Source organism: Onychostruthus taczanowskii, unplaced genomic scaffold (genome assembly GCF_017590055.1).
Source record: "Onychostruthus taczanowskii isolate IOZ18803 unplaced genomic scaffold, ASM1759005v1 scaffold54, whole genome shotgun sequence".
In the NCBI taxonomy this organism is placed as follows: Eukaryota; Metazoa; Chordata; class Aves; order Passeriformes; family Passeridae; genus Onychostruthus; species Onychostruthus taczanowskii.
The window spans coordinates 1,716,130-1,729,418 of record NW_024503013.1 but is presented as its reverse complement, the minus strand read 5'-3'; the positions used below and the strand labels follow the sequence as shown (position 1 = coordinate 1,729,418).

At 48.3% G+C, this 13,289-nt stretch overlaps 1 protein-coding gene across 1 annotated transcript in view; it reads right to left on the bottom strand.

The window, feature by feature from the left end:
• Nucleotides 1-10,975, bottom strand: part of AMOTL1 (angiomotin like 1) — a 55,653-nt gene extending 44,678 nt beyond the window's left edge. The window contains exon 1 of the mRNA XM_041417048.1: nt 10,918-10,975. Coding sequence (XP_041272982.1) covers nt 10,918-10,960 — 43 coding nt within the window. The 5' untranslated portion in view covers nt 10,961-10,975. The remainder of the gene's footprint in view (nt 1-10,917) is intronic.
• Between the last annotated feature and the right edge of the window lie 2,314 nt (nt 10,976-13,289).

Genomic DNA, 13,289 nt, shown 5'->3' with positions numbered 1-13,289 from the left:
TGACTTATGACAATAGTAAAAAAAAATTTCTTGAGCGTGGCTAGGTGCTGACAAGCCCTTCTGAGGCCACTGAGCAAACCATCTCTTCAGTCTGCACTTCCCAAATAACACATTAGCTCTGAGGAACAAGAGGCAAAACACCAAGTCACCAGTACTGTTTCATGTATTGACCCAGCCTGGCCTACAAGGTCCTCAGTCCAGGTACAAAGAAAGGTTTGTAAAAGCTAACAGTGAAAAGTCACAAGCTCACAAATCAAGGCATAGCCCCCAGGACATGAAATCAACAGAGCCACGGTAGAACTGAACAAGGGAGTGGGTAAAAAGAAGGAAAGGTGAGGACACGGCTACACATTAAATAGGACTATAGTCTGGGAAAGGTCTTACCACAAAATCTGCTCATGAGTAATAGTTTAGCAATATAGAAAATTGCTGAGACATAAAATACAACCAGTGGTATCAAGGGAGAGAGTTTATAAATCACTTTCTCCAGATGTTCTAACTACGGTAAGGAGCGGATGTAGCTGGAGGGCCATGGGAATCTGCGCTGCAGACCAAATGCACGGGAGCTGCATGCCCCAGCCCCAGCATCCCACAGGCACTGATGGCTGGACTGCGTTGGTTTGGGCTAGGAGAGAGTTAATTTTCTTCTCAGTAGCTACTGCCGGGCTATGTTTTGAATTTGTGCTGGAAACATTGTTGATAATACAGGGATGTTTTAGTCTCTGCCGAGCAACACTTACACAGCATTAAGGCCTTTTCTGCTTGAAACTTGGCAAACAACGAGGCTCATCCTAAATCTGTTCTCAGGGGTGCTTGTTTTAACAAACTGATACAAAACACATCACAGCAGTGTTAAGCCAGGAATGATATTGGCTTGATCCTATATTTCAAGCCACAAATGACATTGGCATAATCCTACGATTCAAGAAAGATACAGACTGTACAGGGTCCAAAGGAGGGCTGCAAAGATCATCAGTGGGTTATAGATGAGAGGAAAGGCTGAAGGAGTTAGGTCCTTTTTCCCCAGAGAAGAGAAGGCTGTGAGGGAGCTCTCAGTACAGTCTTTCAGCATTTAAAGGGAGGCTACAGAGAGGAAAGAGGCTCTCTTTTCACAAGGAGCTATAGTGAGAAGGGGCAGCAAGCACAAATTGCACTAAGAGATGTTTTATGTTGACATAAGGATGAAACTTTTCACAGTGAAAACAATCACACTGAACAACCTCCCCAGGGATGTGGCAGACTCCCCGTCACTGGAGGTTTTCAGGATGCAATTAGACACTGTCCTAGATAATCTCATCTAAATTGTCTCCTTCCCTCAAAAGGTTAGATCAGATGATCTGCGAGGTCCCTTCCAACCTGGTCTGTTCTAGGCTTTTGTGATTTTTACTTTCTCATTTTTCTGAGAACTTACTCATTTTGTAAAGAGAGGCTCCTTGAGGTTCAAACCCTGGAAATGAGCATCTCCTGGCTGCAAGTACCTTGGCACAACAAGCACACAGCAGACTCACTCTCCATTCACCCCACTGGTTATCACAGGTTTTAGGCTAAGGGAATGGTCATTGTCCTCTAGCACCAGCCACTGCCAAGGACTTGCTTGAGACTTGCTTGAGCAGGAGACAGAGTGCTCAAAGTGGCACCGGTGATGCATCCGGCCATCCCTGTGGGGCAGGAAGCCCACAAGCATAGGGATCCACAGCACCTCACTCTGCAGGAGAAACAGCCATCCACGAATGACCTGGATTTATTAATCCTGACTGCTTGGTTTGTGCTCAGCTAACTGCATACTGCCAGCATATATTACACAGGTCATCGCTAACCCCATGCAACTGCATGGAGCAAGGCAACAGGGGGATGACAAGGGGGTAGGATCCTGCCTGTCATTTCTACAGGCATGAAGATACTATTTTCTTCTGTGCCAAGAGGAGAGGAAATAGGCATTTCTGCAAAATGTTAATGAATTCATCACTTTACCATTCATATTATGCATGAATGTGTATGGCAGTTATCTATATTTAGAAAGCAAGAGGGAAAGATTGCTTGCTTGAGTAGATCTAAGCCATATATGTACGTGAAAAGAAGCATAGCAGACTGGTCTGTAAATTGTGCTGATGCTGACACAGACCCAAGAAAAATCTCAAGTACTATAATTTCCAAAATTATTGGCCTATTCTGGTAGAAAATAGGATTAAAGACACCCTTCGTTGCTCCTCCACACACACAGTCCTGCCTTGGAATTTGGAATCCTGCATATTCAAATCCAAGCTTGTTTTATGAATTAAAAGTAGATTGGGGTGAAGCAAAGAAAACCTACACACCCAAAAAAGAAGACAAGCAGCTTCAAGCACTACAGGCAACCAGGGCAGCCAGCAGATACTGGCTTGGCCCCACCACTCACCAAGCAGAATCCAAAAGAAATAAACTGTTAGTAAAACTGTACTCTCGCCTTCTGCATTTCGAGTCTGTAGGCACCCTTGGGTCACAGTTTCAAACTTTACAAGATGGAGAACAAAAACATGGCTTTTTCTTTAACAGGAGCAGAAATTCTCACCTAACCACTTGTCCCTGCTTGTTGTGGCAGAGCAATATTCTACTAAAATCAGGACTGGTAAATGCCAGCATCTGCCAAACTGTTCAGTTTCTGATCTCTGTTATATCACAATCAAAATCAAGTAGTCCCAGTCCAGGCAGAAACTACTGGACTGTGCTGTACCCATATTGATGTTTTATCATCATAAAATGATGTCATGATGTTTTATGATATTAAAAATTATGTAACGATATTTTATGCTCATTCACAGTAGGTTTTAATAAAACGTCAGCTGTAACCGACACAGAAAACCAGTCTCTGTGTAACACGGAAAACAGTTGCCAATAGATCAGTGCTTGGCACACAGCCACAATCCAGATCATGGGCAATAAGGCACCACTTGAAAGCTTAGTGGAACCTCACAAGCCATTTGGAGCAAGGCACAAGCTTTATTTCTTTTTCCCCTTGCTGTCACTGGAGCCTTCCAAATCCCAGCTTCCCTCTGAAGGGAGACTTTATTACATCCAGCTCTGACATGGTGCAAGGCACCCAATCCAGTAGTTGGGGACTTGTTCCTTTTCCAGACCTCCTCATTCCTCTACAATGCTCACCAGAAGAGCAATTTTCATCCCCATAACGATTCCTAGTGCCAGAGCAGTGGTGCCCAGCAGCCAGGAGTTAAGAAGCCAGTTGAGGGCAACCTAGAGTGAAGATCATCACCCTGCCAGGGGTGTGTCCCTGGGGAAAGGTTTTTTACCCATATCTAGCCCAAACAAGCCACAAACCACCAGCTGCTGCAGCTGCTGCCCCATGTTTTGTGACAGCCACTGCCAAGAAGAACTGACCTCATCATGCCTGTAGGTGCCTGCAGGCAGCTTCCAGCTGTACTGTGTCCTCTGCTCTCCATCTCCCAAAACCAGCCCAGCCCCCTCAGGCCCAGAATGCCAGGATGCAGCCCAGTCCACAGACATCATGCCTTCAATTGCCATGTATCTAGTGTCTCTTACAGCCAGCTCTATAAGGCACTAGCATATTTCTGGCCCAGTTCAGTCCTTGCTCCAAGCCTTCATTTCGCCATCTCTACCAACTCTCCTACATCTAAGTGACTGCCTGACACCAATGCATTTGTTTTCCTTTACTTTTAGATAAGCATGCATTCCACTGTACAGAAGCAGACGTACAATCCTGGAGGTTACTGCACAGCAGTGCAATTCATTTGAAGATTCAGAACTCTTCAAATGAATCAGCTGCTAAGATTAACACTAGACAGTCAGCCAGGAGGACCCAGAGACAGTGGAGCAACACTCAAATATTTCCTGTTTCTGATGTGGCTTCAGTCTGGTTTTGAAAAGGATCTAAAGCAAACCACATAGGAAGCGCATTGCTGTGACATGAGAGGAAAACCATGTTTTTAAAGCAGTAACAGCATCCCCAAGAAACAAATTTACAAAAACAGTCAGAGAAGATGGTTTTCTTACAACCAAACTGTACTACTACTCTCATCTTCAGTAAAAACACCAGAATTTGCCAGTTGTGAAAACACAGCTTGCTGCTATTTAGAGGCAACACCTCAAGGCAGAGACCAGGTAATGAGTTTCTGCACCCACTGCCCTGCCCACCCAGGTAACATAATGTGGCTGCCCGCAGCACAGCCCATGCTGCTGGCATGTATGACTGCTCCTCTACCACTCAAAAGCCACCCAGCCTAACAAAACCACAGAGCTGACCTTCAAAAATTCCTCTTTAAATCTGTACCCTACTGACCAAGTCGCTCAAAAGAGGCTGAGGTGCAATCATCTGAAATTAAAAAGAAAGTAAGGAGGCTTTACACTTTCCTATAAACCCTGCCACAGTATGCAAGGGAAGTCCAAAAATGACAGGAGAAAAACTACATCATTTCCAAGCCCACATCTGTCCTTCTGTATCACAGCCATGCCAGAAAGGAGGATAAATACCTTATTTGACATTTAAAGTATTTTCTCTGCCCTGCTGCTACATAAAAATTTCAGGTCAAAAAAGGAAGAGAATTATTTAAGGGAAATAACAAAAGGGCAGTAAAGCACTCCACGATCCAAAGGGCTGCACAAAGACTGTGCCATGAATTGCCCAGGGTGGACCAATCAGTCCCTGCAGTGGGTCACAGGGACCCTCTGTCGAGGCTGGACACCCCTCCACGTGCATCCTGGCCTATGAACCCTACTTTCTCTCCCTAGCATTGGCCCAGTCTTGGGAGTAGGGATTGCCACACCCCAGCCACACTGCCTGCCACTCTCCCAAAGCTAGGAGGAAGACTTGAGTTTCCTTTGGCACAGAAAAAAATAACTCACATGTCTTGCTTCTTGGTTTAAGTATAAAAATTGGACTCCTAACAAGGTCACAAAGGATGCTTTTGGTACCTCCAACAGTGCTGGGATTCTTTTGCAGCCACAGCTCCAATGAAGTGCAGGGACTCAGGCAGCCACTGGTGATTGTTTTCCATCAGCTCCCCAGTCAATGCATAAGTTTTCTAGGTCACTTCTGGGGTGGCTGACTCATCTTCACACCCCATAATTCTGCTTGCGAACCTCGCATCCACTGCCAGGGCTCCTGAGCCCTGCGAGGACTCAACAAGCATCACTAGTACCATTTCCACAGGAGCAGAGCAATGTCTTGCAGGACAAAAATCCAACATGCATAATGCACACCAGATGTGAGTGAGCAGCACCTCTCATTTCCCACATGAAAGTGAGAGAAGCTGCACCCTTGTGCCTGGCAGGATTATCAGACTGAGCTACGCCTCCACAACTCACTGCTCTGGGGAAAGAGATCCTCCACCCAGTATCAGCTCCAGGATCCACTCTGTGCTGTCCCAATGCTCAAGAAGAGTTTCTGGAATCACCCATCCTTGGTACTGTCATTTCACTCTCCAGAAAGTGCATTGTCCAAGAAAGCACAAGCAAGACTAATGGGAATAGGCAGCAGAGTCAGCCAAACCCTGTCTCTCCCAAAGACTTGTGCTAACACGTCCAAATTTAACTGCCTACAAGGATGAACACTCTCCATGAAACTTCAGCCTCACGTGCTTATTTTCATATATACTTCCCTTCAGCAAAAACCAAAGAAGGGGAGAATAAAACCTATAAGAGAAGCAAAGCAAATGTGCTTTGAAAGCAGCTCCCAAACCTGGCATGAGATCAGATGGTACAGGAAAGAGTGGAGCCAAGCCTGCCTCCCTGGGAGATCCCCTCGGATGCCCACACTTCTCTGCCTTCCCAATGGAAATCAGGTGTGCTGGCGTGTAGGGGCAAACAGTGCCCATCACCACTCTTTTATCTCAGATGGTAACAGGTTTTATAATGCTAGAATAACATGCTGGTTTTTCCCCCCTGACCCAGGCACACCCCAGAAGAGAGGCAGGATACAGGCAGAGTATTCTCATCACACCTCCAGGTACCAAACATTACCTGAGTATTAACCTGATGGAGGAAAAGATGCATATTCCTTAGGAGGCTGTGTTAGGCTTTGCAAAAATATGTGCATTTTTAAGGTCTCTCTACATTATAAGCTACACATTTGCCTTCACAGCTATAACATTGCATCTACAAATACAGCCAGCCCAAATTTATTCGAAGAATTGAATCAATAATTGAAACTCTTGCTTTGATCAAAGTGCCAGTGGCACAATGACAACTCATGTCAGTACGGCTGCTCTGAGATGAAAGGATAAGTATTATTCAGAGCTGAAAGTAGGAGAAGAAAGAGTGAAATACAAAGGCTGACATGGAGCTCACGAGTGAGACAACACTTCTGCTACAGCCACACCACTTGTCAGCCCAGCAACTGTCTGCAGACATTTTCACAACACTATAAATTCTGATTTCCAAGCAATAAAAAAACCTCCAAGATAAAAATTCATCACATAAATTCTTAGGGAAGGAAATCTTCAACTGGGGGAAAAAAGCAAAACCATCAATCAGCTACAACTTTCAGAGAAGACACTTGTAGAGCAGGAGTTTAAGCCATGATAAATTTTGCTGTACTTACTGCCTTTAAAAATGATCATGTTACAGAAAAGCACTGGCATGGTCTGTGTCACTCCGATATTTAAGCCCTTCCATTAATTAACCAGAAGTGAAATAGGACCTAGGTCTGTGGATCATTCAGTCGTAGTTCCTTGTTACTTCAGGCAACTATGTTATAAAATTCCCTTCTTGAACTGAATAAACAGCATCCTGAAGAAGAGGAATTTTTTCACCCCATTTGGAGGAGGTTTTGGGATCTCTCTTCCTCAGACACACACAAATATTCCTCTTGGTTCCCACTCACAGTCACAGACATTGCTCTTTATCCATATTTTTCTTTTTCTTTTTTGCCAGTGGTGTCCTTTAGGTTAAATAGCTTTCTCCCTGAGTCATTCCCACAAGCTTGCAGTGTACAAAGGAGCCTGGGATAAGGACAGAACAAAAATAGTACAAAGGCTGTACAGTACTCTCTAACTGAAAAGGCGGGCATTGAACTCTATCATATGGATTTCTAGAGTTTTTCCATTTTTTTAACACAAGCAACAAACCATCCTAGGGATCTACAGTCCTTCACTTGATCTCTGTGAAGAACTGCTAAGATAACCCTAGACTAAGCAGAGTCTTTGCACAATTCTTAAGTGTCATAATTTAAAGCAAAAAGAAATTAAACCTTCTTCCCACCAGAATATATATTACAATTATGATCCTTCCATTATTAAAACATTACATCTAATTTATATTCAGCCACTTTTAAAATGCAGAAATTTAATAAAGGTGTTATACGTAGAAGTGCTAACAAGATAATTGCCTGTAGTTCTTGCTCCCAGATGGCTCAGCTCAGATTTAGAACAGGGAAAACCACAGCAACAGGCACCGGTGTGGAGCCATCATACCAAAGCCAGCCTCAAAACGGTGCTGGTCACAAGCAGGAGGACATATCCCAGAGAATGGGACATGTCACTAGCTGGGACTCTCTGTCCATCCCAGGTAGCCACCACAGGGAGGAATTTCACTAAAAGCATTTAAAATCATTAAATCATTCACTAAATTAACTTAAAATAAATTAAATTAACAATGACATTATTTTCCAGCCTGAGACTTGGTCTCTGGAGTTACTGTTGTCTAAAGCATGTTCATATTTGTGTTAACCAACATGGTCAGAGCAGATAATCCCAAGTGCTGCTCAATTATTTAACCCCATGCTATGTGTCCTTGAGACATGCCATGCCCCTGTAGATCACCCCTCTCCTCGGCTGGTGCTGCCTTGACACGTGCTGGCTGCCTTTGCCTGGTTTGCACAAAAATGACGTGCTACAGCTTCAAGATGTGGGACAGACATGCACCAGGAAAATCACAGCCACACACCGTGGCTGGACACACATCTGACCTGGACAAGGCCACTGGAAGCCAGCAAATGCTGCAGGACCTCCTGCCACTACTGGGTACACCTTACTGCGTGGTCAAACTCTGCTCTCGCATGCACCAATCCAAACCTGGAGCAGTTTCACTGGCTTCTACAGATCCACCTGCGATTTACACCCACAGTAGCATCTTGCCTACTCAAAAAGTCACTAAAATGACCAAAAATGGACATATACATTTCCTAAATGCAGCATTTGGACAGAAAACTTGCCCAAAGAATTTTTTAGAGGTAGTGTTGTTCTTGTTACTATTATTTTCTGCTTCCATCAATTTCTACTTCTGCCCTGAGTGGAAGGCAGGCCGTTCCATTTAAAAATTCAGGACACAAATGGGGACCAGATTACATATATCCCAAAGCTGCCAAAAAGCAATTGCTATATGAAACCAAAAATCCTCCTGGGATTTTTCTCAAATCCGCAAAATATTCCCGAGCACTAAACTTTCCACTGGGACTATTACATTAGCAGATAGTCTGTGTGTGAAAATCCAAGTATGCAGCTGTCCTCCTAATGGTTTCCAGGACAAGAAAGCTGCACAGGGCACACACTCCTGCCTTAGCACCAAATAACATTTATACCAGACCTGGCCTTTAAAGCGAGTTACATGCCTATCAGTGAGGAAAAAAGGCACTGTGGACTCTTTCCTGAAGGAAAGCTGCAATAGTCAGCAGTAACATCTCCACATAATTCTGACACACTCGTGTGCACAGAGTCTGGTTGTGCCTGACCCTCTCCAGGCTGCTGCTGGGATCCCTTCCAACCCCTCTAGGTGTGTCTTTGCTGGAGAAATGCAAAGCCTTTGGCTCTGTGCTGGCGTTTCCTCACAGAGGAGCTCTTGCAAGGAGCACCAGAGCTGTATCCGTGCATCCATCCCTCCATCCAGGGACTGATGCAGCGGGCTTGGTCCAGGTGGGAGGCCAAGACTTGGAAACTGCCTTCAGGCCTGCCAGCAATCCTGCAGATATCTGAATTAGGAGAGACCACACATGCGTCTTTGGATGAAGCTGCCCTCCTCCAGCAGCTGAGTGCATTCCAAAAGAAGAGGGAAAGCAAAGTTTCCCCCGCCAAACGATGACAGAGAGAAAAGGGGAGCAATGGACATCAGGATAAATGAGAATCGACATGCAGGTGACTGGGGGGGTCCCAGTGGCCCCACACAGCCTGGAGAAACTGGGAAGTCTAGCTTCAGCAGCACTGTGGGGCACATACCTCCCCTATTTAACAACCTAAAACCAGCGTCGCCAAATCCATTCTCTCACCGCTGCTCCAGTCGTGGCTGGGGATGAGGAAGGCTGGGCAGGACACAGACCCTCCATGCAGGGCCATACCACACACCCAGCACAGCCTCAGAGAGGGTTTTACTATGGGGTCTTGTCAACCCAATAGTCCCTGCCCTCACCACTTGGCCATTTCTGGATAAGGTATTTATAGAACCCTTGGAAAAGCTTTTCTGCCCATTAGAAATGATTACGTATATGTACACAAATATACGTATAAAAGTAAATATATACACTTGGTCTGTATTTTATTTATATATCATATACACAGCCACATATGTCTATATTTATGTAAATGTATAAAATACATAAACAAACCTACATCTATTTAGATACATATTTAGTATCTATATATAACTATATACATGCACACCTGTTAGCAGGAGTGGCGCTACCAGCTAGCTGTGCTCAGGAAAATTCATAGCACTCATGCTCACTGCCACCCTTCTCTCAGGAAGCCCTTAGGCTTATTTCTTATTTCTATACATAAAAAGACATAACCTGAACTCAGTGGATGCACAAGAAGGGCCTTGCAGACCCTCAGCCATCAGATCCTTTTCTCTGCCGGCAGCTGCCCACATCTCCCGGGATGCTCGCACAGCACCAGGAAAGAGAACAAAAAAAAAAAACAAAACTCTTTCCATCGAAAGAGGAAAAAGCCCAAGCAGCGACCTTCCTGTACTTAGAGCTATGAATCACAAAACCTGGCAGAAGGATTAGGGTTAAATTCACGTTGGGGGGGGGGGGGGGGGGGTTGGGTTTTTTTCCTATCAATGCTGACTTTTTTTTTTTTTTAACCGCAGTTTATCTTTGTTCCTTGCATGGGTAGGAAGGTTAAATATAAAAAAAGTTCCCTCTCACCATCCTCCTGCAACAACAACGTGAGAAAGCTCTCTCCCGGCGTGGGAGACCCCTCCTGCGTGTCCCGTGCGGCCGGCGCTGCCGCCCCACGCACCCGCGGCACGGGACGGGACGGGGCCGGTGTCCCCGCTGGGTGCTCCGGGGCCGCTCCGAGTGACAGCCCGGCGCTGGGACCCGCGGGGACGCTGCGATCGCTGCTGCGGAAACGGCAGCGGCCGCTTCGAGTGCCGCTGGAAACATTCCCCGCGCTCCCGGCCGGCGCTTCGCTCTTCCCGGGAGCGCCGGGGCGGCGGATCCCGGCGCGTTCCTCCCTCAGAATATACTGCGGACACCCCGCTCCGACCGGGGCTGTTTCGGGGCGCGCCCCGCGCTGCTCTGCCTTCCCGGAACGGGGAAGATTCCCGGGGAGCACCACAGGAGCGGAGGAGCGGGAGCAGCGGCGCCGCCGGGCCGGCGGCTCGGGTCTAAGGTAGCGCCGGGCCGGCTTAGCACCGACCCGGCCCCGCTCCGCACCGCCGGCGGGGTCCGCGCAGCCCGGGGCAGCAGCGGGCTGCCCTGGGTGCGGGAGCCGGCGGAAGGCTTCCCAGGCCTTCCCGCATCCTCCCGGGAGAGCGCGGGGCACGGCAGCACTCACGGGCGGGCATGAGAAGTGACATCCCGCCGCGGCACCCCCGCACTCCCCGGCGCGCTCCCCGGCACACACGTGGACACGGGCACCCGCACCCCCCACGCACAGACAGACACACGTGTGCGCGAACATGTACGCACGGACACGCAGCCGTGCGGGGACACACAGACGCTGTCTCGCTGTCTCCCTTCCCCGCCATTACCTCCGGCTCCGCGCCCCGCCGTCCCCGGCAGCACCGCTGCCATCCGCGCCGCTCCCCGCCGCCGCCGCCGGGCGCGCTCCGCCGGCCGCCGCGGGCCGGGGGCGGGGACAGCCGGGGGCGGGGACAGCCGACGGGGCGGGTCCAGCAGCGGGCCGGGCACCTCCCGGCGCGGGGCGGCCGCTGCCCGCCCCTCTCGGCCCTCCTGTCGGGGATTGGGTGGGGTGGCTCGTTCAGCAGAGCCTCGCAGCCCAGGTTGCAGGCTCGCAGCTTCATCCGGAGCCACTGAAGGCTCCAGGGTACGCCCGGGGTGAGCCTGTGTGGCAGCACGGCTGCCCCGCCTCATGTCTGGGGATGCTCGGGATCCAAATCCCGACCTGAAGACCGCCACAGATTCCCTGGTGCCTTGCGGGACAGTTGGTGGGGGTTACGCCGAGTCTCAAACCCGTGAATTAACCCTGGGCATCCTCCTCGTCTCCTTGAGCACGGGGAGTCGATGGCTACCGGGGATTGACCGGGGATATAGTTTCGTCCCTAAACTCAGCGCCACATTCCTGAGCACAGCCCCTTGCCCTGCTGCCCACCTGCTCCATCACACGTCTTTGTGGTTTGCCACAGCAGCTCCAGGGGATGAGCGTTCATTAGGGCTGGAGTGACCCACTGCTGCATCTCCCCGGACCACTCCAGCCCTGCTGCCAAGGGTTTGACCGAGGGGACATGGCAGAAGAGCTCCTCTGGTGTTTGCACAGCACTTCATTCCCATCCCTGCAGCCTTGGTGTGGGCACAGACTGGGTGCAGCAGTCCCAACACACTATATTCTCAGCACTGCCCCATAGGGTAGGCATCTTTTGGGATGAGTGGCACTGCCAGGACACTGCTTGGGTTGCCCCATCTCAGTGTTTCAATCTCTTTCAGTCCAGCAAGCTACCCAGTGATGCCAGGATTGTCTGTTTTGTTTGTACTTCTTTCTCCCAGGGACTGATGGTGGCTTCTTTCTCCTCAATACTGTGCCAAATGGATAAAGACAGATAGGAAGAAATGCAGCAACAGGCTGAAGAAGAAAACACTCGCTGTCACCACAGCCCCATAAAGGGGCACAGCACGACAGGAGCTGGCCCAGTGCCATGGCCACAGGACTGGATGGATACAGAGAGGACTCCCAGCAGCTCCAGTCACTGGGAGAGTGCTGTGGTTCACAGCAACCTGAGGCATTTTGCATCACAAAACCCAGCTTTGCTCAGAGTTTGGGTTTTGCTCAAATGCAAGACAGAGGGAAGCTATAGGATATGGGAACAGGCAAAGAAGGAAAAAATATTCAGTGCTGAAATCAGGTTCCTCAGTCCCTGCATGTGAGCATCTCCCATGACAGATGTTACCTCAGAACGATGTCTGCCATGTGAGCTGGGCATCCTCAGAGGTGCCCTTCCCTCCATGCCTGTGTGCAAGGCGAGGTGCCAGTCGGGAGTCGGGTGCTGCAATGTCTCTCTAAAGCTTTGAAACTGAAACATCTTTTACCTGTCTCCATGAAGTTGCCTAATACAGGCTGGGGTTGTGCTCAAACAGGGGAGCAGTGAATTGCAAATATGCTGCTTTTTGAGGTGGGGGGCAAGGGGAACCATCACATCATTGACCACTTCAGGAGAAAAACTACAGGCTTAGGGTACCAGACTTGGATTAGAGACAGATGTTCCATTCCTTGTCATTTTTAGATGCCCTGAGTATGTGGGAGAAGATTAAGCCCAAATTCAGGTTTTTGAATGCCTAAATTCTCTGCTAAGTCATGGAGAGCCTTGACAATATAGTTAGACACCTCAGTCTCCAAGAGGAATTTGCCTTGGATTTTTCAGATTTTCCTACCTCCCACAGAGAGGTTAGCTTTGCTTATAAGTGCAGGTGAACCATGAACAAGCTCAGTTGTAAAATGAAGGTGAAATTTTGCCCTTGCTTGTTAAGTGCCTGTTCACTGTGGCAGATGAAGTGGGGTGAGGGCCCTGCTGTTCAGTGAGTCCACTGAGTCCAGCTCAAAGTGCCAACTGAAGCACTACTTTTTGTCATGTTCCAACTGGATCATTTGGTTGGGCAAAATGGGACAACTGTTTTGGTTATTCTGCTTCCCAGTGTGTGTAATGGGGGCCTGGGACCAATCTGGCTGTACTCCCCTTGGCCAAGCAGATCCAGCCTGTTCAAGGGCTTATTTTTGTTTCTCATTCTGGCCCCAGGGTTTGTGCTCCTCTTTCACCTAGTGCTGCATAGTGATCAGTGGTGATTTTGGTGCTAGAAGAACAAATATGTCAAGAAAAAAATTATCTGCCATCTTGTCTTTCAGTAGAATTGCAGAGACCTGGTGAACCATGCTGTTGTGTTCCCAAGGAAA